This window comes from Amyelois transitella, chromosome 31 (assembly GCF_032362555.1).
Source record: "Amyelois transitella isolate CPQ chromosome 31, ilAmyTran1.1, whole genome shotgun sequence".
NCBI classification, from domain to species: domain Eukaryota; kingdom Metazoa; phylum Arthropoda; class Insecta; order Lepidoptera; family Pyralidae; genus Amyelois; species Amyelois transitella.
The window spans coordinates 759,423-783,175 of NC_083534.1; the positions used below are offsets into that span (position 1 = coordinate 759,423).

General features: G+C 38.4%; 1 protein-coding gene across 1 annotated transcript in view; it reads left to right on the plus strand.

Annotated features, from left to right (window-relative positions):
* The window catches only part of LOC106136572 (uncharacterized), a 37,934-nt gene extending 15,182 nt beyond the window's left edge, over positions 1 to 22,752 (plus strand). Inside the window, exons 13-30 of the mRNA XM_060953324.1 lie at positions 159 to 331; positions 1,292 to 1,515; positions 3,237 to 3,426; positions 4,674 to 4,811; positions 5,549 to 5,633; positions 6,812 to 6,913; positions 7,779 to 7,881; positions 8,857 to 8,985; positions 9,389 to 9,518; positions 11,996 to 12,093; positions 13,361 to 13,561; positions 15,097 to 15,238; positions 15,554 to 15,772; positions 18,258 to 18,383; positions 19,002 to 19,137; positions 19,993 to 20,107; positions 20,791 to 20,919; positions 21,992 to 22,752. Of these exons, the coding sequence (XP_060809307.1) occupies positions 159 to 331; positions 1,292 to 1,515; positions 3,237 to 3,426; positions 4,674 to 4,811; positions 5,549 to 5,633; positions 6,812 to 6,913; positions 7,779 to 7,881; positions 8,857 to 8,985; positions 9,389 to 9,518; positions 11,996 to 12,093; positions 13,361 to 13,561; positions 15,097 to 15,238; positions 15,554 to 15,772; positions 18,258 to 18,383; positions 19,002 to 19,137; positions 19,993 to 20,107; positions 20,791 to 20,919; positions 21,992 to 22,145 (2,594 nt within the window). The 3' untranslated portion in view covers positions 22,146 to 22,752. The remainder of the gene's footprint in view (positions 1 to 158; positions 332 to 1,291; positions 1,516 to 3,236; positions 3,427 to 4,673; positions 4,812 to 5,548; positions 5,634 to 6,811; positions 6,914 to 7,778; positions 7,882 to 8,856; positions 8,986 to 9,388; positions 9,519 to 11,995; positions 12,094 to 13,360; positions 13,562 to 15,096; positions 15,239 to 15,553; positions 15,773 to 18,257; positions 18,384 to 19,001; positions 19,138 to 19,992; positions 20,108 to 20,790; positions 20,920 to 21,991) is intronic.
* The last annotated feature ends 1,001 nt before the right edge of the window (positions 22,753 to 23,753 follow it).

The window sequence follows — 23,753 nt, forward strand, 5'->3', positions numbered from 1 at the left end:
ATCATTAAGCCAAATAGCTGAACGTGGCCATTCAGTCTTTTCAACACTGTTGGCTCTGTCTACCCCGCAAGAGAAAGTGACGATATGTATGTATGTTTCAATGTCCAATTTTGAAAATATATCTATTCAATTCTATTCTATGTATGTGTATTTTTCAGACTGCCCTCAATATATTGACCGTCTGATCTGGCTACAAGGTCTTTGCAACATAGGGTACGCAGCCCAGGCGTATACCAACGTGATATACGGAGATACCACGAAGAATCTTTACGAGAGATTGTGGGCGGCGTTCAGCAGTAGACCTGAAGGTTTCTACGAGATTCCTTTCGAGGTGGGGTGAGATTGCTTAGCGATAAGTCCGCCTTTGCTCAACATACATATGGTCACTATCCCTTGCGGGGTAGACAGAGCCAACAGTCTTGAAAAGACTGAATGGCCACGCTATTTGGCTTAATGATAGAATAGAATTGAGATTCAAATAGTGACAGGTTGCTAGCCCATCGCCTAAAAAAGAATCCCAAGGTTGTAAGCCTATCTCTAAGTCGCCTTTTAAGACATCCATGGGAAAGAGATGGAGTGGTCCTATTCTTTTTTGTATTGGTGTCGGGAACCACACGGCACGGCACGTTCGCTCAACATATTCATAACTGTGCCGGCGACTTCGTCCGTTATCGACCGGCAATGAAAAATTATTAAATTACCAAAATGGCTATAAAAATAGGGGTTTGTGATGAAAGGGTGAAAATTTAGGGTTGTATGTAGTTTTTAATGCGACATTATAAAAAAAAATTAAAGAAATGAAATAAAATGTCAAAAAATTTATATATTTTTTTAATATTTAAACATTTCGTTAAGCCTTTTCACTAAGGGGTATGAAAATTGGCCGATTCTCGGACCTACTACTCAATATGTTCTCAAATTTTCATGAGAATCGGTCAAGCCGTTTCGGAGGAGTACGGGTACGAACATTGTGACATGAGAATTTTATAAATATATATATACCTTTATACGAGACAAATTACACAGATTGAGTTACCATATCCTACTAATATTATAAATGCGAAAGTTTGTAAGTATGACCGATGAACCGATTACGATGAAATTCGGTATGTAGGTAGCTGAAGATCCAAAATAACATATAGGCTACTTTTAATTCCGGAGTTCTCTCGGAATTAATTCCACGCGGTAGAAGTTGCAGGCGGCCTCTAGTAATTAAATACATATATATGTATATGTTTATAATTACTAGAGGTACTATACTATATATATATATGTATAACTTTATTTATAGGTCCTGAAAATCAACCTTCCGATCCTGACAAACCAGACTGAACACGTCCAGCTTCGTATCGTCGCAATCCAAAACATCCTCGCCTCTTCCACCATCACAGAGAGCGACTTCCTCTTCGTCCATAACTACATCAAGAATTCAACTGACAGCCAACTGAAGAGTTTCTGGTATTCCAGTATTCTGAGCATCAGAGATTCCAAGAGTTTCGGAGGCTATAGAACAGCGTGCGTATTGTTTATGGTTTTTATACTTCTTCCTATACCTTTCTTCTATCATTAAGCCAAATAGCTGAACGTAGCCATTCAGTCTTTTCAAGACTATTGGCTCTGTCTACCCCGCAAGGGATATAGACGTGACCATATGTATGTATGTATGTATGTATACTTCTTCATCCTGTCTATATTTATTACTAGCTGCGCCCGCGACTTCGCCCGCGTGGAATAGTTATTTTGGGCATCATTGAAGCCCTCAAGGATGAATAATTTTCCCCGTTTTTTTTCACATTTTCCATTATTTCTTCGCTCCTAAAAGTTGCAGCGTGATGTTTTATAGCTTTAAGCCTTCCGCGATAAATTGTCTATTAAACACAAAAAGAATTTTTCAATTCGAACCTGTAGTTCCTGAGATTAGCGCGTTCAAACAAACCAACAAAGTACATTTTTTTTTATAATTCTATACATATTTTTATTTTTTTGCAATACAGCGTTTGCCGGGTCAGCTAGTATTAGTATAGATTTATTTAAACTTTATGCACGTAAAATGTATAACAAGTGGACTTTATGCCACAAGGCATTCTCTGATAGTCGAACCTTTGGACCAAACTGAGATTAACGCTTAAGTCCCGGTCGCATCCTCACCACTCTGGAGAGGAGCCCGGGGTATGCCTTCGACCATGGACCCTGGATTGGGTGAGTCAGGTTTTCACACGAAGAGACTCCCGTCTGACCTCCGCAACCTTTGCAGGGGAACCTAACCCGAATTGAATCGATCATGGTAACAAAACAAAGGGTCAGGTCAAAACTACCCGAAACCGTCGAGCTTGTATGAAGAGAGTTATGAATGTGGATGAAGCGAAGGAAGTATGCAGAGATCGTGGCAAGTGGAAAGAGGTAGTCTCTGACTCCTTCTGTCTCCGGGAAAGAGGCGTGATTTTATGTATGTATGTATGGTAACAAATCCAGTTGCCTGAATGTGCAGGTTTCCTTGCGATGATTTCCCTCGCCTTGCATTAGTCAGTATTCCAACTAGTGTACATAAATTCGAAAATAATCATTGCTACATGGCCGAGGCGGGATTTGAACCTGTGCCTTTCTGCGCATCACGCATTTAAACCGGGCAACTTACGGATTCGACTGCCGACGCTCTCTGGTGATTGTTTACTTACATACATGCATATAATCACGTCTACAGCACATACGGGATAGACAAAACCAACAGTCTTGAAAAGACTGAGTGCTGAGGCCATGTTCAGTTTTACTTAATGATAGAACTGAGATTCAAATAGTGACAGGTTGCTAGCCCATCGCCTAAAAGATGGATCGCAAGTTTATAAGCCTATCCCTTAATCACCTAATTCGCTTCTCGATATCCATGGGAAAGAGATGGAGTGGTCCTATTCTTTTCTTTGTTGTTTCCGAAAACCTCAAGGCACTTTTGTCAATTTTTCAATTCCAGTTCATCATACATACCTAAAAGAAGAATCCCAAGTTTATAAGCCTATCCCTTAATCGCCTTTTACGACATCCATGGGAAGGAAATGGAGATGACCTATAATTTTTTTTATTGGTCCAGTTCATCATACATACCTAATAGAAGAATCCCAAGTTTATAAGCCTATCCCTTGATCGCCTCTTACGATATTCATGGGAAGAAGATGGAGATGAACTTTATTTTTTTTATTGGCGCCTGGAACCACACGGCACTGATGTTAATATTTCAATTCCAGTTCATCATACATACCTTTCATCATCAATGACATACCAGCTCCGAGCAGCGTCTATTGGGCCACGAACAACAAGATCGTCACTGACGGTGATGCGTCACTGCAGCTGATCTCGATCGGTGATGAGACGATGATGCCGTGGTTTGTGTCCTTGAAGGTGTCCACGGGGGGGCTCAGACCTTACCAGGCAGCGGTAAGTCGAATTTTTCAGTGAATTATTTTCGCTTATAATAAGATATGATACGACACGACACGACACGATACGACACGACACGAAATGACACGACAAGACACGTCACGATAAAATTTCAAAATTCAGAATTTTTATTCATTATTATATATATAGGATACTTCATATCGCTTAATAATTGTCAAAACGTATGGTTTAACAACATTGGTTGACGTCAAATAAATTGCTTAAAACTAAGTTTACTGCCGCTTCCAAGGCGTCAGTGCAGAAGAAGCGGTAACAACTGCACTGCAGCATTTTTTCAACAACGTCAAATACACAATATCAATTAAACTTAGAATAGGATGTGAACGAGAGAATACATTGTTACACACACGACATAGAAGTACACGAAGAAGAAGTACACGAAGAAGAAGTACACGAAGAAGAAGTACACGACACGACACGACACGACACGATACGTTACGACACGATATGACACGACACGATACGATATGATACAATACAGCACCACTAGCCAGACCACAACATTATAAATCCATACATCGGATATAGCCTTTCGGTCTTTTCAAGACTGTTGGCTCTGTCTACCCCGCAAGGCATATAGAAATGGTAATAATAATGTATTTTGACGTGACAACGTCTTATAATTCAATTGAGCCGGCTGCACGCACGAAAAAACATGACTCGTGCGGCGTTACCTCGCTCTGAGGCGTTCCATGTGAGGCTTGAAGTGCACGCGAGAGCGCGGAACGAGCGACAAAGAGGCACAATCGGCCTTCGCGTTTGGCAGCGTTTACGATCTCCTTCTCTACGTATATATGTACGTACATACAAATCTATTAAACCCCGATAACCATGCGTCCGCCAGGCAAGCAAGATTATCGATACCGTCCCCATCGCAGCCATCGGAACAGGGCGCGAAGAAGGAACAGTAGCTCGTTTTCCAGGTACCGCAATGTACTAAGGCAAGGTTTAGTCAAGTTAGAACCCTTAAGGTTGAGCGTTGCATCCGCTCGCGAGTTTGCATTGCTCGCATTGCTCAAAGGCCGAGGTTCGTCCCAACTGGGAGCCCCTTGCTTTTGCCGAAAAGGCTGTTAGGAGGAGCGTCAAGCCCTCGCCTAAAAACGTCCCGCTGTAATAGTGAATGCCCCTCAGGCAAACTATGTTCTCATAGTAAAAAAAAATAAATCTATTTATACAAATGAAATTAAAATTTTCTTTTGAAAAATTCTACCATTCCATTTTAGGTATACCTCGTCGGGCGAGGAGTGTCAGCTGATTTGTACAAAGAGTTCAAAGACATCGACACGGAAGCTATGAAGATTGATGAACTGATCAGTGTTTTGCAGAAAATGTCAGCGTGGGGACGTAAACAAGTGGATGATGTAAGTTGTGTGCCGTGCGGTTCCCGGCACTAATAGGAATGTTTTTTTTTATATACAAATTACACTGATTGAGTTAGCCTCGAAGTAAGTTCGAGACTTGTGTTACGAGATACTAAATCAACGATACTCTATATTTTATAATAAATAATTATATAGATAAACATCCAAGACCCAGGCCAATCAGAGAAAGTTCGTTTCTCATCATGCCCTGGCCGGAATTCGAACCCGGGACCTCCGGTGTCACATACAAGCGTACTACCGCTGCGCCACAGAGGCCGTCAAAATACATATATACTCGTATGTGTATTTTAAATAAGCAGCGTGTAAAGGCTCTGTCTAATTATGATCATTTTCAATGTCAAATAATTCTATCATCAAGCCAAATTTGTGAACGTGAACTTTCAGTCTTTTCAAGACTGTTGGCATTATCTACCCCGTAAGGGATTCAGACGTGATTATATGTATGTATGTGTGCCGTGTGGTTCCCGGCACCAATAAAAAAAAGAATAGGACCACTCCATCTCGTTCCCATGGATTTCGTAAAATGCGACTAAGGGAAAAGCTAACAAACTGGGTATTCTAATTTTAGCGATGGGCTAGCAACCTGTCACTATTTTAATCTCAATTCTATCAGTATGCCAAACAGCTGAACGTGGCCTATCAGTCTTTCAAGACCGTTGGCTCAGTCTACCCCGCAAGGGATATAGACGTGATTATATGTATGTTACTTTTCCCAGGTCCACATCGACGTGATCGTCAAAGTACTAGATATGACTGTGTACGCGACGCATTTAAATCAGACGAGAAAATACTTTGTTGATGGTAAGCTCAGTGCCGTGTGGTTCCCGGCATAAATAAAAAAAAAGAATAAAGACTAATACACAACGGCAACACCGATTACAATTTGTTGACACTGACATTTCAAATTCAGATTCAATCACTATACCTACATGTGATAAATTACAAAATGATAAATAACAATGTTAACAATATACAGAGGGCATATTATTGATGCTTCATTTTGCCGTACAGTAGAACCTCGTCCGCTTTTTTTATCTACGATGTACTGTCCTTTTTAACTAACTTAAAAAAAGAAGGTTCTCAATACGGCCGTATATATTTGTTTTATATATATACCGACTATATCAAATATTCTTTATATTCGTATTGACATAATTAGTTCTACATTAGTTAATGTTTTTTAATGTAGACAATGTTCATTCGTCCACGATTAAGATTTAAGAGATCTATATTTGTAAATTGACGTCCGATGAAAATGCTGCAGTGTAGTTTTTTCCGCCGCTTCGTCAATAAGTGATACCTTGTATCCAATTTTGAAAATAAATCTATTCTATTCTATTCTATTCTATCAAGTCATGGAGGCGTGTGGTGTCCAGTGTGGATCACTCCATATTTTCTTATAGATATCGTAAAAGGCGATTAAGAGAGAGGCAAATAAACTTGGGATTCTTTTTAAAGGCGGTGAGCTAACAATCTGTCACTATTCGAATCTCAATTCCATCATAAATCCATACAGCTGAACATGGCATCTCAGTCTTTTGAGGATTGTTGTCGCTGTCTTCCTCGCAAGGGATAAAGATGTGGTTATATGTACATATGTATTTTTCGTGCCGTGTGGACCACTCCATCTCTTTCCCATGGATGTCGTAAAAGGCGACTAAGGGAAAGGCGTACAAACTTGGCATTCTTTTTTTAGGCGATGTGTTAGCAACCTGTCACTATTTGAATATCAATTCTATCATTAAGCCAAATAGCTGAACGTGGCCATTCAGTTTTTTCAAGACTGTTGGCTGTGTCTACCCCGCAAGGGATACAGACGTAATTATATGTATACATACATATAGTCACGTCTATATCCTTTAAGGGCTAGACAGAGCCAACAGTCTTGAAAAGACTGATAGGCCACGTTCAGCTATTTGGCTTTAAGATAGAATTAAGATTCAAATTATATGTTTGTATGTACCTTTCCACCCTTTTAGCTATGTACTCCGCCCTGGAGTTCCTTCGTCTCGGGAGCCACATCAACCAGCAATTAATACAAGTACCGTCTCAGATGGAAGTCCATTTGCCGAGTGTTCTGGGTAAGAATGTTTAAAAAAATATTTATCTATATATTATATATGTATATAATAAAACAGTACTTAAAATATTATGTCTGTACGTTTAGTATTTTTGACTGAAATGGGTAGAGGGACACTTGGAATGGATAATAGAAAGCAAAAATATTTTTTTTTTAATTCTTGTCTGTCTGCCTGTCTGTATGTATGATCACGATTATCTCCGAAAGTACTGAACCGATTTACTTAAAAATTTCACCAATTGCTTTGTTTTAACTCAGAAAAACATTTAAAGTATGTTTCATCAAAATCGGTTCACAAAAAAAAGTTATCGACATTTGAATGAACTCAAGGCATGAGTTTGCCTGCAAATAAGTTACGAAATTTAAAATTCAAAGTCTTTTTACGACAGCAAAATTCCTATAACATATAAATATGACTGAAAATCAGGTTGATAATATTATGGTTTTGCCGCACATAACATGCGTAATTCTCACGTAAAAATATTTTTGGTTTGTTAGTCTACTTTAGTACCGTGTGGTTCCCGGCACCAATACAAAAAATAATAGGACCACTCTTTCCCATGGATGTCGTAAAAGGCAACTAAGGGATTATGATAGGCTTACAAACTTGGGATTCTTTTTTAGGCAATGAAATGCGATGAAAATTATCCCTTTTTTTTTTACATTTCCCATTATTTCTTTGCTCCTTATAGTTGCAGCGTGCTATTATACAGCCTAAAGCTTTCCTCGATAAATGGTCTATTCAACACAAAAAGAATTTGTCAATTCGAACCAATAGTTCCTGAGATTAGCGCGTTCAAACAAACAAACAAACTCTTCAGCTTTATAACATTAGTATAGATTTAAACCGTATTATTTATTTACAGGAGTACCAATAAGGTTGCATACTACAAGCATGTCCTTCGCATCGATACGTGGAAATCTTTCAGCTTCGGAGAATTTACTCATCAGAAATGATTTGCATTTACGGTGAGAGATGACATTTGTGACTGAATTCCTGGAAAAGTTATCGTCAAAATGAGAACGTGATTACGATGTACATACATACATACATACATACATAAAATCACGCCTCTTTCCACTTGCTACGATATCTGTATACTTCCTTCTCTTCATCCATATACATAACTCTCTTCATGCAAGCTCGGCGGTTTCGGGTACTTTTCTTGAAGTTCTGCACATTAAATGAATACTAACCGATGCTCTTACGGTGAGGTAAAATATCGCGAGGAAACCTGCACATTCAGGCAACTGGATGTGTAACCATGATTGATCCAATACGGGTTTCCCTGCAAAGGTTGCGGAGGTCAGACGGGAGTCGCTTCGTGTAAAAACCTGACTCACCCAATCCAGGGTCCATGGTCAAAGGCGCACCCCGGGCTCCTCTCCAGAGTGGTGAGGATGCAAACTTATCACGTTACAATTATCACCGAGCGATAAAATTGTATTAATGAATAGGCGCTTTGTTCACTTCGCTCACTCGGTCATTGTTTGTTTGTTTGTCTGTTTGTTTGTTTGTAAACTCTTTATTGCACATAAAAATAAATATAACAAAAATAAAACAGTCATTGGATATAGAAGAATATGTACAATGGCGGTCTTATCCCAATCGGGATTTCTTCCAGTCAACCAAAATAAAAAGGAAAATCCATAATTAAAAAGGCAGCGCAGATTAAAAGCATTGAGGATGCGTTACAACAATCAATTAATCCTACTACTATTATAAAGGCGAAAGTTTGTATGGATGTATGGATGTTTGTTACTCTTTCACGCAAAAACTACTGAACCGATTACCATGAAATTTGGTATGTAGGTAGCTGAAGACCCAGAATAACACATAGGCTACTTTTTATCCCAGAGTTCCCGCGGGATTGATAGGGTTTCCATGCGGACGAAGTCGCGGGCGGCCTCTAGTTACAAACTAATTGTGTTATTTAATTCCAGATACCAAGGCATAGCTCTCACTTCGCTGTCCACTGATGGCATTCTTCTTCAGACTGAGCACGTCGCTCGCATACAAAGCTCAGTGGTTGCTCATCTGCCGATGAAGTTCAATGTCTCTTTAGGATTAGAGTGAGTGTCTTATTTTTTAGAATCTAGAAAACATACTCGTAATATAACAATAACTTAGATTAAGGAACTTTACTTACTTTTATTTTGCACAGGATCCACGTTTATGATGATGAGGTGTGCCGTGTGGTTCCCGGCGCCAATAGAAAAAAGAATAGGACCACTCCATCTCTCTCCCGTGGATGTCGTAAAAGGCGACTAAGGGGTAGGCTTATAAACTTGGGATTCTACTTTTAGGCGATGGGCTAGCAACCTGTCACTATTTAAATCGCAATTCTATAATTAAGCCAAATAGCTGAACGTGGCCTATCAGTCTTTTCAAGACTGTTGGCTCTGTCTTCCCAGCAAGGGATATAGACGTAACCATATGTATGTATGTAACTACTACTAATATGATTGTTTTCAGAAATACCCAAGACATGGTCAGCTCTTTCCACTCCAAAAAAGGCGGGATAGCAATGCACACGAGGAAAGAGATCGCATTAATCACTGAAGACGCCCAGCACGTAAAGACAGTGGGAGGAGAAAAGAAATGGGTATGGTTATAACACAGATTATATAGGATGTTTGGGAAATAGCGTTACATATTTAATACATACATACATATGATCACGTCTTTATCCCTTACGGGGTAGACAGAGCCAACAGTCTTGAAAACACTGATAGGCCACGTTCAGCTGTTTGGCTTAATGATAGAATTGAGATTCAAATAGTGACGGGTTGCTAGCCCATCGCCTAAAAGAAGAATCCCAAGTTTGTAAGCCTATCCCTTAGTCGCCTTTTACGACATCCATGGGAACGAGACGGAGTGGTCCTATTCTTTTTTGTATTGGTGCCGGGAACCACACGGCACAATTATATATTTAGTTTGTTACCGCTTCTTCTGCACTGACGCCTTGGAAGCGGCAGTAAACTTAGTTTTTAAGTAATTTATTTGACGTCAACCAAGTTGTTAAACCATACGACAATTATTAAGCGATATAATAATATCCTATAATAATGAATAAAAAATTTTGAATTTTTGAATTTTGAATTTTTAATAATAATTTGGGAATCCCAAAAATTTGGGAATAATCATTGACGAAACTCTTTATTGGTTCCCCTCAAATCAGTGAGCTCAGCCGGAAAATTTATCTCCTTGCATTCTCTGAGGCGATTGCAACAGTTCCCACCTACTGATACTAAAGCGCTTTTGGCACGTTCACGGCTCCTTTAAATATATATAAATATATACGGGACAAATTAAACTGATTGAGTTAGCCTCGAAGTAAGTTCGAGACTTGTGTTACGAGATACTAACTCAACGATACTGTATTTTATAATAAATACTTATATAGATAAACATCCAAGACCCCAGGCCAATCAGAAAAAGATCATTTCTCATCATGCCCTGACCGGGATTCGAACCCGGGACGGTCCTTTAAGCTGATGTTGCGTACATCGACCTGACTGAAGTACTGGTAAATAAGCTCGAGCGAATATAGAATATGTGCATTCGTTTCGTTTTCAAAATCTATACTAATATTATAAAGCTGAAGAGTTTGTTTTGTTTGTTTGTTTAAACGCGCTAATCTCGGAAACTACTGAACCGATTTGAATAATTCTTTCACTGTTAGATAGTCTATTTATCGAGGAAGGCTATATTTTATCCCGGATTTCCTACGGGAAACGTCAACAATGCAGGTGAAAGTTGAATGAGTCGGCCATCTGCAAGCTATCCACGCGAACGCTGCGCAAACCAACAAAGATATAGTAAAACAATGTACTAAAGATGTGAAGTACTCATTTTTTGCTAAAAAAAAGAGGATGTTTGCAAAAATAAATATGATGCCCAAAATAACTATTCCACGCGGACGAAGTCGCGGGCACAGCTAGTTCAAAAAAAAATCAAAATTTTTATTCATTACTATAGGATACTATATATCGCTTAATAATTGTCAAAACGTATGGTTTAACAACATTGGTTGACGTCAAATAAATTACTTAAAAACTAGGTTAACTGCCGCTTCCAAGGCGTCAGTGCAGAAGAAGCGGTAACAAACTGCACTGCAGCATTTTGTTCAACAACGTCAACTTCACAATATTAATTAAATTTAGAATAGAATGTGGACGAGAGAATACATTGTTCAGATTTATATATTTATGAGATTTAATATTGAAAAAAAATATATATATTTTATGGATTGCCAATTTTAAAAAGATTTATGTACAGAGTGTACTGAATTTTGATTTAAGTTCAAATCAAACTACAATTCATTACGAGGTTCCTGTGCCAAGCTCGAGCCAGATGTTTTTGGTCTTCGGAAATTTGACCACATATAACTGAGTTGCGGTCGTAACTTACATATTGTCTCCTTTTTGTACAGTGTACTTTTTAACCCATTTTTTCATAAATATCTGTCAGAAAAAATCACTTTTCGCATCCATGATCCACGCCTTCGTTCCTGTAATACCCTCCTTTTACAGATTCCTGACTAACATTCCCGAACTAACGGTAAGTCCTTTGCCGTGCTGGCTTTGGAATAAACTGCCCCTTCTTATAAAATTGTTCCCTTCTTCTAGCGGAGGTCAGACGGGAGTCGCTTCCTGTGAAAACCTGACTCACCCAATCCAGGGTCCATGGTCAAAGGCGCACCCCGGGCTCCTCTCCGTGATGAGGATGCGACCGGGTCTAAAGCCAGGTGGAAGAAGGATCTAGAAATCTTACAATCTTAGACAGCCTCTGTGGCTCAGCGGTAGTACGCTTGTCTGCGACACCAGAGGTCCCGGGTTCGAATCCCGGCCAGGGCATGATGAGAAAAGAACTTTTCTGATTGGCCTGGGTCTTGGATGTTTATCTATATAAGTATTTATTGTAAAATATAGTATCGTTGAGTTAGTATCTCGTAACACAAGTCTCGAACTTACTTCGAGGCTAACTCAATCCGTGTGATTTGTCCCGTATATATATATATATATATATATACATATATATATATGTATATGTATAATCAAAATTTCAATTTATTTACAGGGTGGAGCTACAGGATATTTCTCTGACTGCATACATAACAGCTCTGTTGTCAGTTTATTAGACAAAATTTTTGGAATCAAAGTTAAAGGAGATGTAAGGTAAGGATTGAGATCTTCTTCAAAACCGAAACGAACTGTCTTCTGTGAACGATCTATACAAGGTGACTTTTAATTCAACTGCATAAATTTAACTGTTAAGTGTACTCATTTAAAGGATATTTAAAAACGTTAAAAGAAAAATATCGGTTTATATTTAAGAAAGTACGAAAAAAATAAAAGTATCAAAATCTACGATCCTAAATACGTCATATCACCCCGGCCGGCGGAAAAGCGACGCGTAAGATTCAGAGGTCAATACACAATTCATTCAGCTGAGCGATCTCGACAACTCTGTACTTTACTTGATCTTGATACTAGAAAAATAATTTATTTTTCAGACATTTATTTACATGTTTAGTTTTATTTTATTTTTTTGTAATATTGGTCTTTATTAAAGCGCGTGTCGTAGATTTTGAGGGTTTTTTAAATGTGAAAATGATGATGTTTAATTTTAATAAAAATAGGCTCAAACGGCTCAGAAGCATGGGTATAGTCTATGTTTAAAAGGATGCAGTTGTTTTAAATGTCACCCTGTATAAGTGTTTATTATAAAATATAGTATCATTGAGTTAGTATCTCGTGACACAAGTCTCGAACTCACTTCGAGGTTAACTCAATCTGTGTAATCTGTCCCGTATATATTTATTTATTAACACAAGAATACTTACAATATTCTCGCAAATCCCAAGGGAATTATAGTTTTAACCGGGATGAAAGTATCCTATGTCGTTCAAATTTAAAGTCATAATTGTTATTCGTTATTAAGGGACACTTCAATATCGCTTAATAATCGTCATGACATTTGGTTTCACAAAATTGGTTGACGTCGAATTAAATTCTTAAAACTAAGTTCACCCTGCAGACTCTTAATTATACATACTGAAAATTTCAAGAAGATTAGTTGATAATCCGTGAGGAGACAACTACGAGACTAAACAGTCTCTGTCAACCCAGTTAGTGTAAGACGTGATTATATCTATGTACATACATACATACATATGTTCACGTCTATATCCCTTGCGGGGTAGACAGAGCCAACAGTTTTGAAAGGACTAAATGCCCACGTTCAGCTATTTGGCTTAATGATAGAATTGAGATTCAAATAGTGACAGGTTGCTAGCCCATCGCCTAAAAGAGAATCCCAAGTTTATAAGCCTATCCCTTAGTCGCCTTTTACGACATCCATGGGTAAGAGATGGAGTGGTCCTATTCTTTTTTGTTTTGGTGCCGGGTACCACACGGCACTTATATCTATGTATTTTTATAGTTTCCTCGACCCGCTTCACAAACTGTGGTACTTTCTAAAGAACATGCTTCTGTCCAACGTCCTGACGACCGAATCCTGTGGTCTGCTGTTGCCAATAGAGAATGATGATGTGGAAAAGGTGATAACCCTGAGGTTGAAGGCGTCTCGTCATGATTATGATGAATTCGACCTTGAGCTGGTGCCAGAAATCTGGTATTACAGGTGAGTACGACTTTTTTTTTATTGACTAATTAACTGTAGGTAATTATTTATGTGCCGTGTGGTTCCCGGCACCATATGAAAAAAGAATAGGACCACTCCATCTCTTTCCCAAGGATGTCGTAAAAGGCGACTAAGGGATAGGCTTATAAACTTGGGATTCTACTTTTAGGCGATGGGCTAGCAACCTGTCACTATTTGAATCTCAATTCTATCACTAAGCCAAACAGCTGAGCGTGGCCTATCAGTCTTTTCAAGACTGGTGGCTCTGTCTACCCCGCTAGGGATATAGACGTGATCATATGGATGTATGTATGAATGTATGTAATTATTTATTTATTACTTGTAACTTTTGTTTGTGTTGACGTAGGTATACATGAACCTATCCCGTGTAATAAAATGAAATTCAAAATTCAAATTCAATTTCTTTTTTCATTATTATAGCACACTTCATATTATGGCTTAATAATTGTAAAATCTTTTTGTTTTAACAACGTGGTTGACTTAAAACTAAGTTCACTGACGCTTCCAAGGCTTCAGTGCAGAAGAAGCGGTAACAAACTGCACTGCAGCATTTTATTCAACAACGTCAACAGGGCGTAGTAGCCTTTTACGACATCCATGAGAATGGAGTGGTTCTATTCTAAAGTGCTGTAAACCACACGGCGATCAATCTCAATTCCATCATAAAGTCGTAAAGCTTAGCGTGGCCTCTCAGTCTTTTCAAGAATTTACTCTGTCTACCCCGCAAGGGAAATAGACGTGATTAGGGATATGTATGATTATAGTGTCACTAGTTTGTAGTGTTGGAATTTTACTTTATTTTAGTTATGCAGGGTGATTTTTTTATTAGTATAGTTAAGAAATGGTTATAGTAGGTATAACGCCTAAATTTATTTATACTCTCGTAAGAATTGACGAAATATTCGTATTGAAATCATTCAGTTTTACATTCATTCATGTTTTTAATGTAGACAATGTGCATTCATCTACGATTTAGATTTAAGAGATCTATACATATATGTGAATTGACGTCCGGTGAAAATGCTGCAGCGTAGTTTGTTCCGCCGTTTCTTCAACACATGCGCTTCGGAAGTGGCAGTAGTTATAATTAGATTTAAGTGATGTGACGTCAAAAAGTGATACCTTGTAGGTATCCAGTTTTGAAAATAAATCTATTCTATTCTATATATGTAAATTGACGTCCGGTGAAAATGATGCAGCGTAGTTTGTTCCGCCGCTTCTTTAACACATGCGCTTCGGAAGCGGCAGTAGTTATAATTAGATTTAAGTGATGTGACGTCAATAAGTGATACCTTGTATCCAATTTTGAAAATAAATCTTTTCTATTCTATATATGTAAATTGACGTCCGGTGAAAATGCTGCAGCGTAGTTTGTTCCGCCGCTTCTTCAACACATGCGCTTCGGAAGCGGCAGTAGTTATAATTTGATTTAAGTGATGTGACGTCAAAAAGTGATACCTTGTAGGTATACAGTTTTGAAAATTAATCTATTCCATTCTGACATTTTTTTCCAGTGCCGATACACCGGCAGAATCTTACTTGAAATCGGTGACGACTATTCATTTGAAAATAACAAAAACATTATTCAACGTATCGATTTTTGTTGATAACGACGGTTACGATGTAAACGATTTTGAATATCCGAAAGATTTGAAGGTGAGTAAGTAGGTATTTGATAAAATTTAAAAAGATAAATCATCTTATACGTATATAAAATTCTCGTGTCACAATGTTTGTCTCCGTACTTCTCCGAAACGGCTTGACCGATTGTCATGAAATTTTGTGAGCATATTGAGTAGGTCTGAGAATCGGCCAACATCTATTTTCCATACCCCTTTGTGGTAAGGGTTGTCCACCCTTAACATTTTTTTTAAACTAAAAAGCAAAATGAACACAAAATGAAAACAAAATGGAACACTCTTTAAAAAGGACACTGAATGCTTTAAATTAACGTAATATATCTCTTTCCAGTTAAACTTCAGTCACATAGTCGACTACCACCCGATGATAGACCAAGACATATCCAGTGTCTCGCTTAAATACAACGGCACTACATCAATGGTATACTACAGCAAAAGTGAGCCATACAAACAGACAAAAAGATTTGATGTAAAATTCCAATTCGCACAAGCTAAAGTATCACGCAACTGGGAGAAGAGTTTGAGTCTTGATTTCGTAAAAGACGACAAGGTAAGTTGTTGGATTTTTGAAATGTTACGTCTTAAATCACGCCTCTCTACCGGAGGGGGTAGGCAGAGACCACATCCGTCCACTTGTCACGATCCCTGCACACTTCTTTCGCTTCGTCCACATTCATAACTCCCTTCATGCAAGCTCGTCGGTTTCGGGTAGTCTTGACCAGACCTCTTTCCCATGTCGTAAAAGGCGACTGAGGGAAAGGCTAATAAACTTGAGATACATATACATTGTTCAATTATACAGGCGTGATTTATGTATGTATGTATTACCTTACGGTGTAGACAAAGCCATTAGTAAAAGGCCACGCATAGGTGGATGGTGTAATGCTGGATTTGGAATTGAAATATGAACTTGAACACAAAGTAATCCCAAATATTATTATAAATGCGAAAGTATGTGTGTTCGTTCGTTACCATTTCACGGGTTATCTGAGTAATAAATCAATCAGTGTAATTTGTCCAAAAAAGTCAAATTATACATACTCTACATTTTTTCGATACAAGTTAACGTAAATTAGTTATCGATAAAACGTAACACAATGCCATCTAGTGCAATTCGGTGGAACTACAACGCAGTCAGTACATACAAAACATTGCGTGTCCACTCCTAATAAGTTCCGAGAAATCAGTTAGATAGCGCTGTCGATAAACATCAAAAGGGCGCGTGTTCATATCACGCCGGGGTCACAAATGATGACATGCCAATCTAGACTTAAAAAAATTAAATTTAGGGGCACAGTAGTGCCCCCGCCAAGTCGAGCAAAAAAAAGCGGCACGGCCGTACCATCCTTTTCTCGAAGCAATTCAGGCTACTTTCGAACCCCCTATAATTTAACAGTAAATAATCAGGCATAATATAAACACGGTACATTTAAAATTTCAGTCAATTTAAACCATTAGTTCAAGAATGACAACTTGTTAAAGTTTCTGAATTTTGTCACTCACTGACTGATATCGCATGATTTGATTATGAGTATGCATCACACTACACAGCACGACGGGCCAGCAACCGAATTCCTCACCAGAATCCAAGTCCAAGTCCGATGTCCAAGTCGATATACAGGATGACTTTTAATTCAACTGCATAAATTTAACTGTTAAGTGTACTCATCTAAAGGATATTTAAAAACGTTAAAAGAAAAATATCGAATCATATTTCAGAAAGTACGAAAAAAAATAAAAGTATCAAATTCCACGATCCTAAATACGTAATATCACCCCGGCCGGCGGAAAAGCGACACGTAAGATTCAGAGGTCAACGACACAATTCATTTAGCTGAGCGATCTCGACAACTCTGTAGGTACTTTACTTGATCTTGATACTAGAAAAATAATTTATTTTTCAGACATGTAACATGTAAATACATGTTTAGTTTTAATTTCTTTTTGTAGTATTGGTCTTTAATAAAGCGTGTGACGTAGTTTTTGAGGGTTTTTTAAATGTGAAAATTATGACGTTTAATTTAAATAAAAATAGGCTCAAACAGCTCAGAAGCATGGTTATATATGTTTAAAAGGATGCAGTTGTTTTAAATGTCACCTTGTATTTGTTTAAAACGTAAAATATTTTTAATATTGGCATGATAATAACTTATATAATAACTTAAGGCGGAAGGTCCTTTAAGTAGAGACTAAATAGATTAACCGACTTGGTATTTCATGGATCTCGCAACTTTGTACGGTAGAAAGACTGAGCTGCGAGACTTGGGTTTTTTTACAGGATGTTTTTGATGGCATAAATATTATACGGGACAAATTACACAGATTGAGTTAGCCTCGAAGTAAGTTCGAAACTTGTGTTACGAGATACCAACTCATCGATACTTTTTTTTTGTAATAAATAATTCTTTAGATTAACATGCAATACCTAGTCCCAGACCAATCAGAGAAAGTTTCTCATCATTCCCTTACCGGGATTCGAACCCGGGAAACTCCGGTGTCACAGACAAGCGTATTACCGCTGCGCCACAGAGGCCGTCGTTTGTTCTACATACATACATATGGTCACGTCTATATCCCTTGTGGGCTAGACAGAGCCAACAGTCTTGAAAAGACTGAATGGCCACGTTCAGCTATTTGGCTTAATGATAGAATTGAGATTCAAATAGTGATAGGTTGCTAGCCTGAATTGCCTAAAAAAGAATCCCAAGTTTGTAAGCCTATCCCTTAGCCGCCTTTAACGACATCCATGGGAAAGAGATGGAGTGGTCCTATTCTTTTTTGTATTGGTGCCGGGAACCGTCGTTTGTTCTTCACTACATAGTATAAAACAAAGTCGCTATTTTAGTCTGTTTGTCTGTATGCTTAAATCTTTAAAATTACGCAACGGTTTTTGATGCGGTTTTTTGTAACAGGTAGAGTGATTCAAGAGGAAGGTTTTTATGTATAATTTTTTCCGAATTTTGCACCCGTGCGAAGCCGGGGCGGGTTGCTAGTTTTGTAATAATTGATGGTTTAACAACAATAAATTCTCACAGATGCCGAAACTGGTGAACAATATAGCTGAGTTCCTCAGCTCGCTAATACCAGACGCATTACTGGATAAATTCATGGAGATCGAGAGGCTTTACGCGTATGGGCCGCTTCGTTCTATAACTGTCAAGGTAATAATCATGGACATAAGATGTCCATGCATACATATATACACGTCTATATCTATTGCGGGTTAGACAGAGCCAACAGTATTGAAGAGTCTGGAAGGCCACGTTCAACTTTTCGGCTTGACGATAGAATTGAGATTCATATAGTGACAGGTTGATAGCCCATCGCCTAAAAGAAGAATGTCAAGTCTACCCCTTAGCCGCCTTTCGCGACTTCCATTGGAATGATATGGAGTGGTCCTTTTATAAAGGGCCGGAAACCACACGATACAAAAAAGAAATATATGTACTCTAATGTATTCTGTTATGCGTGATAATAAGTTATATTTGCATATAAATAAACAAGCTGTGCCCGCGATTTCGTCCGTGTAGAATAATTATTTTGGGCATCATTGAAGCCCTCTAGAATGAATAATTTTTTCAGTTTTTTTTTTAACATATTCCATTATTTCTTTGCTCCTTATAGTTGCAGCGTGATTTTATATAGCCTACAGCCTTCCTCGATAAATTTATCGCAAAAACAAATTTTTCAATTCGAACCAGTGGGTTCCTGAGATGAGCGCGTTCAAACAAACGAACAAACTCTTCAGCTTTATAAATATAAGTATTAATTATTTCCAGCAAACGGATTCCGGATATACGACTATAAGTGCTAATGATAAAAATGTTTCGGAGTTTAGTACGTTTGAATCAAACACATTTCAATATCTGGATAGTCTGTCTACAGTGCAAAGGTTGAAGAAAATTGGACTGTATAGTGAGTATATAACATACATACATATATATAATCACGTCTATGTCCCTTGCGGGGTAGACAGAGCCAACAGTCTTGAAAAGACTGATAGGCCACGTTAAGCTGTTTGGCTTTATGATGGAATTGAGATTCAAATAGTGACAGGTTGCTAGCCCATCGCCTAAAATAAGAATCCCAAGTTTATAAGCCTATCCCTTAGTCGCCTTTTACGACATCCATGGGAACGAGATGGAGTGGTCCTATTCTTTTTTTTATTGGTGCCGGGAACCACACGGCACTAGTATATTTATATCAGGAATCCTCACTTTCTCGTAGATGGCGTAAGAGACAACATAGGGATAAGCTTTTTCAGTTCTTGCAAAAACCAAGACGCATCGCTGGTGTTGATGAATTACATACAGTCTTATATGTAGTCACCTCTATATCCCTTGCGAGGTAGACAGAGCCAACTGTCTTGAAAAGTCTGAATGGCCACGTTCAGCTATTTGGCATAATAATAGAATTGAGATTCAAATAGTGACGGGTTGCTAGCCGATCGCCTAAAAAAGAAACCCAAGTATGTTATGTTGGGTGGAATATGTGGTATAACGTGTGGTTCCCAGCACCAATACAAAAAAGAATAGGACCACTCCATCTCTTTCCCATGGATGTCGTAAAAGGCGACTGAGGGATAGGTTTACAAACTTGGGATTCTTTATCGGCTAGCAACCTGTCACTATTTGAATCTCAATTCTATCATTGAGCCAAATAGCCGAACGTGGCCATTCAGTCTTTTCAAGACTGTCGGCTCTATCTACCCCGCAAGGGATATAGACGTGCCTATATGTATGTAATATAATATACATTATGATATTTCAGAGGAATGCCGTGTTCAAGAATCTACAGTGAACACATTACACGGCACTGTCGAGAGAGTCGAGAAACAGGAATGTCCGCAAAGCGTCGTGTTGGCAGACTGCACCGCTGTACCTAAGTAAGTACATACATACATACATATGGTCACGTCTATATCCCTTGCGGGGTAGACAGAGCCAACAGTCTTGAAAAGACTGAATGGCCACGTTCAGCTGTTTGGCTTAGTGATAGAATTGAAATTCAAATAGTGACAGGTTGCTAGCCCATCGCCTAAAAGAGGAATCTCAAGTTTATAAGCCTATCCCTTAGTCGCCTTTTACGACGTCCATGGGAAAGAGATGGAGTGGTCCTATTCTTTTTTGTAATGGTGCCGGGAACCACACGGTATTAGAGCTATATATATTATGTTTAACTTCCGACACAACAGCGTCACCCATAAAAATTACAGGTTTTTCGCAAACCCCACGGGAACTATAGTTTTTACCGGGATGAAAGGTACCCTATGTCATTCTCCAGACTCTTAATTATATATGCTGTCGTGGGCCTGCTGTGAGAAATTTACATACATACATACATACATACATACATACATACATACATACATACATACATACCATGCGAAGACCTAGACGAACGTATCTTGATCAAATCAAGGACGTCCTGGTAAAGGGTCAGGTCGAGAGTACCCGAAACCGCCGAGCTTGTATTAAGAGAGTTATGAATGTGGACGAAGCGAAGGAAGTGTGCAGAGATCGTGGCAATGCAAACATATGTATATAATATAATCTTTTTCACTTTAAGGTTTGCAATAACGAGACTTAAAGATGGCGGATATAGGTTTTACCACGGCGGAGTTTACGTGGATTTGACTGAGGAACACAATAAGAATAGTGATGGGCCAACATATCATAATAACACAGGATATTTTGAGTAAGTATTATTTTATTATACATACATACATACATACATAAAATCACGCCTCTTTTCCGGAGGGGTAGGCAGAGACTACCTCTTTCCACTTGCCACGATCTCTGCATATTTCCTTCGCTTCATCCACATTCATAACTCTCTTCAGGCAAGCTCGGCGGTTTCGGGTACTTTTGACCTGACCCTTTATATTATACATTAGTTTTTTAATTCTAATTTAAAAAGATATAAATGTTAACATTCAGTCTTTTCAAGACTGTTGGCTCTGTCTACCCCGCAAGGGATATAGACGTGACCATATGTATGTATGTATTAATTTTTTAGTTATTTTTGTACATTATGTACATTAGTTTTGTGGAGGTATCTATACGCCACAAGTCACAACAATAAAAAATAAAATCACGCGACGCTGTCAGTCAAAAATAGAGGAAAACCTAAATCGCGCAAGCAAAGATTTCGCGGATTGGAGCTATATATACAACCTCCGACACAACAGCGTCACCTATAAAAATTACGGGTGTTTTTCAAATCCCTCGGGAACTATAGTTTTTACCGGGATGAAAGGTACACTATGTCATTTTCCAGACTCTGAATTATATATACGTGATAATATATCAAGGAAGTATGCAGAGATCGTGGCAAGTGGAAAGAGGTAGTCTCTGCCTACCGCTCCGGGAAAGAGGCGTGGTTTTATGTATGTATATATCAAGAAGATTAATTCATTAGATAACACGTGAAGTGGTAACAAACAAACAAACTCATTCACGTTTATAACATTTTCTTTAATGTTCTTTTCTTTGCCGTGTGGTTCCCGGCACCAATACAAAAAATAATAGAACCACTCCATTTCTTTCCCATGGATGTCTTAAAAGGCGACTAAGGGATAGGCTCACGAACTTGGGTATCTTTTTTAGGCGATAAGCTAGCAACTTGTCACTATTCGAATCTCAATTCTATCATTAAGCCAAATAGCTGAACGTGGCCATTCAGTCTTTTCCAGACTGTTGACGTTGTCTACCCCGCAAGGGATATAGACGTGACCATATGTATGTATGTATGTTCTTTTCTTTCGCAGTATCCAAAAACAAGGTGACCTCACAGCAGTGTCCTCAGCATGGAATGTCCAAGTGTACTACACGAGATATGAACTAATTATATTAATGCCTAGCGTTTTTATGAGCGACGTATGCGGCGAATGTATGAGTGACACAGCCCGTGTGGAATGTTAATCTTAGACTTTATCTACTTAGAATTAGAGTTGAAATACGTCTGTGACGTAAGAGGCATAGAGTTAATTTTAAAGATCCATAGAGTAACTACAACCTTTGTAAGGACTAGTTTAACGATGTTTAAGAGGGCGTGGGTTTAGCCTTAGACACGAGATCCAGCAAGTAGCCGCCGGAGGATAGCGAGCTGCTTAACTTGGTGAGCGTTGAAGCAGACCAAAGGCGAAGGCACGGGGCTTATATAGAGCTCCGGGCATGACGTCACAAGTTCCTTTCTTTAGGTATTGAAATAAAAGGAGCAATATTGATATTTGATCTGGTTTGTAGTCCCAGTTGCCTCCTCACCACTCTGGAGAGGAGCCCGGGGTGCGCCTTGGACCATGGACCCTGGATTGGGTGAGTCAGGTTTGTACACGAAGCGACTCCCGTCCGACCTCCGCAACCTTTGCAGGGGATCCTAACCCGTGTTGGATCGGTCATGGTTACACATCCAGTTGCCTGAATGTGCAGGTTTCCTCGCGATGTTTTCCCTCACCGTAAGAGCATCGGTTAGTTATCAAACTATTGTGCTTATAGTGAAACTCTGTCCGCCTTTTTTCAACGACATAATTTACTGCTCTACTACGTCGATTTTTAGTGAAAGATTTCATTACATACATTCAGTATGTAATGAAATCTTTCACTAAAAATCGACGTCAAATATTAGCATTTTCAAGTAGATAAATCTGAGATATGATAAAGTTGTGTAAAATATAAAGATTGTAATAAGCATTGAATAAATACTAATTATTAATTTTAACAGCGTTTTTATTGAAAAACTAAATTTTCCCCGCAACTTCGCGCTTCCCGCGTGATTTTAGCGCCATTAACTAAAAGTGACGAATTTAAATTTAACTATTCTTAAGTAAACTAATACCTGATTAGTTATTGAAAATTCAGGCTTCTTGTTTTATCCACAACGAAATTATAGGGGGTCGAAAATAGCCTGAATTGCTTCGAGAAAAGGATGGTACGGCCGTGCCGCTTTTTTTTACTCGACTTGGCGGGGGCACTACCGTGCCCCCAGATTTAGTAAAAAAAATTTAAGTAAACGAATTTACATTTAATTATTCTTTAGTAAAAAATATGACAACTCCATCTCTTTCGCTTGGATGTTGTTCAATCTTATGAAACTTATTTTTGTTTTTGGCCTAATTTAAAAAAAAAAAAAAGAAATATTTGACAACCATCAATATACCATTGACATAAGTCTGTAATATCAATAAAAAATGCATCATCAAATACAATAATTGTTTCCTTTTTATATGTAATACAATATTATTTTAATGCAAAGAAAATCACAACAAATTATTGAATAGCCCCAAACCATGGCGATATTTGAAACCTCTTGTGTTTTTTACAATCAGCCGATTGTACATGTTCCTTCTGAGCGGGATGCTTGGTTGGTACTGTGTATATGAGGTTCTCGTTCGCACCCACGGGCAGTAGTTTGCTGTCAAGGGCGAAAACTGTGCGACTTTCACAAAGTTTCAGCAGGAAATGCTTAAGTGGTGTCCACGTGATTCAATCGAAGTTTATTATCGATTGCGTTGTGAAGAGAGCATTGCAAAC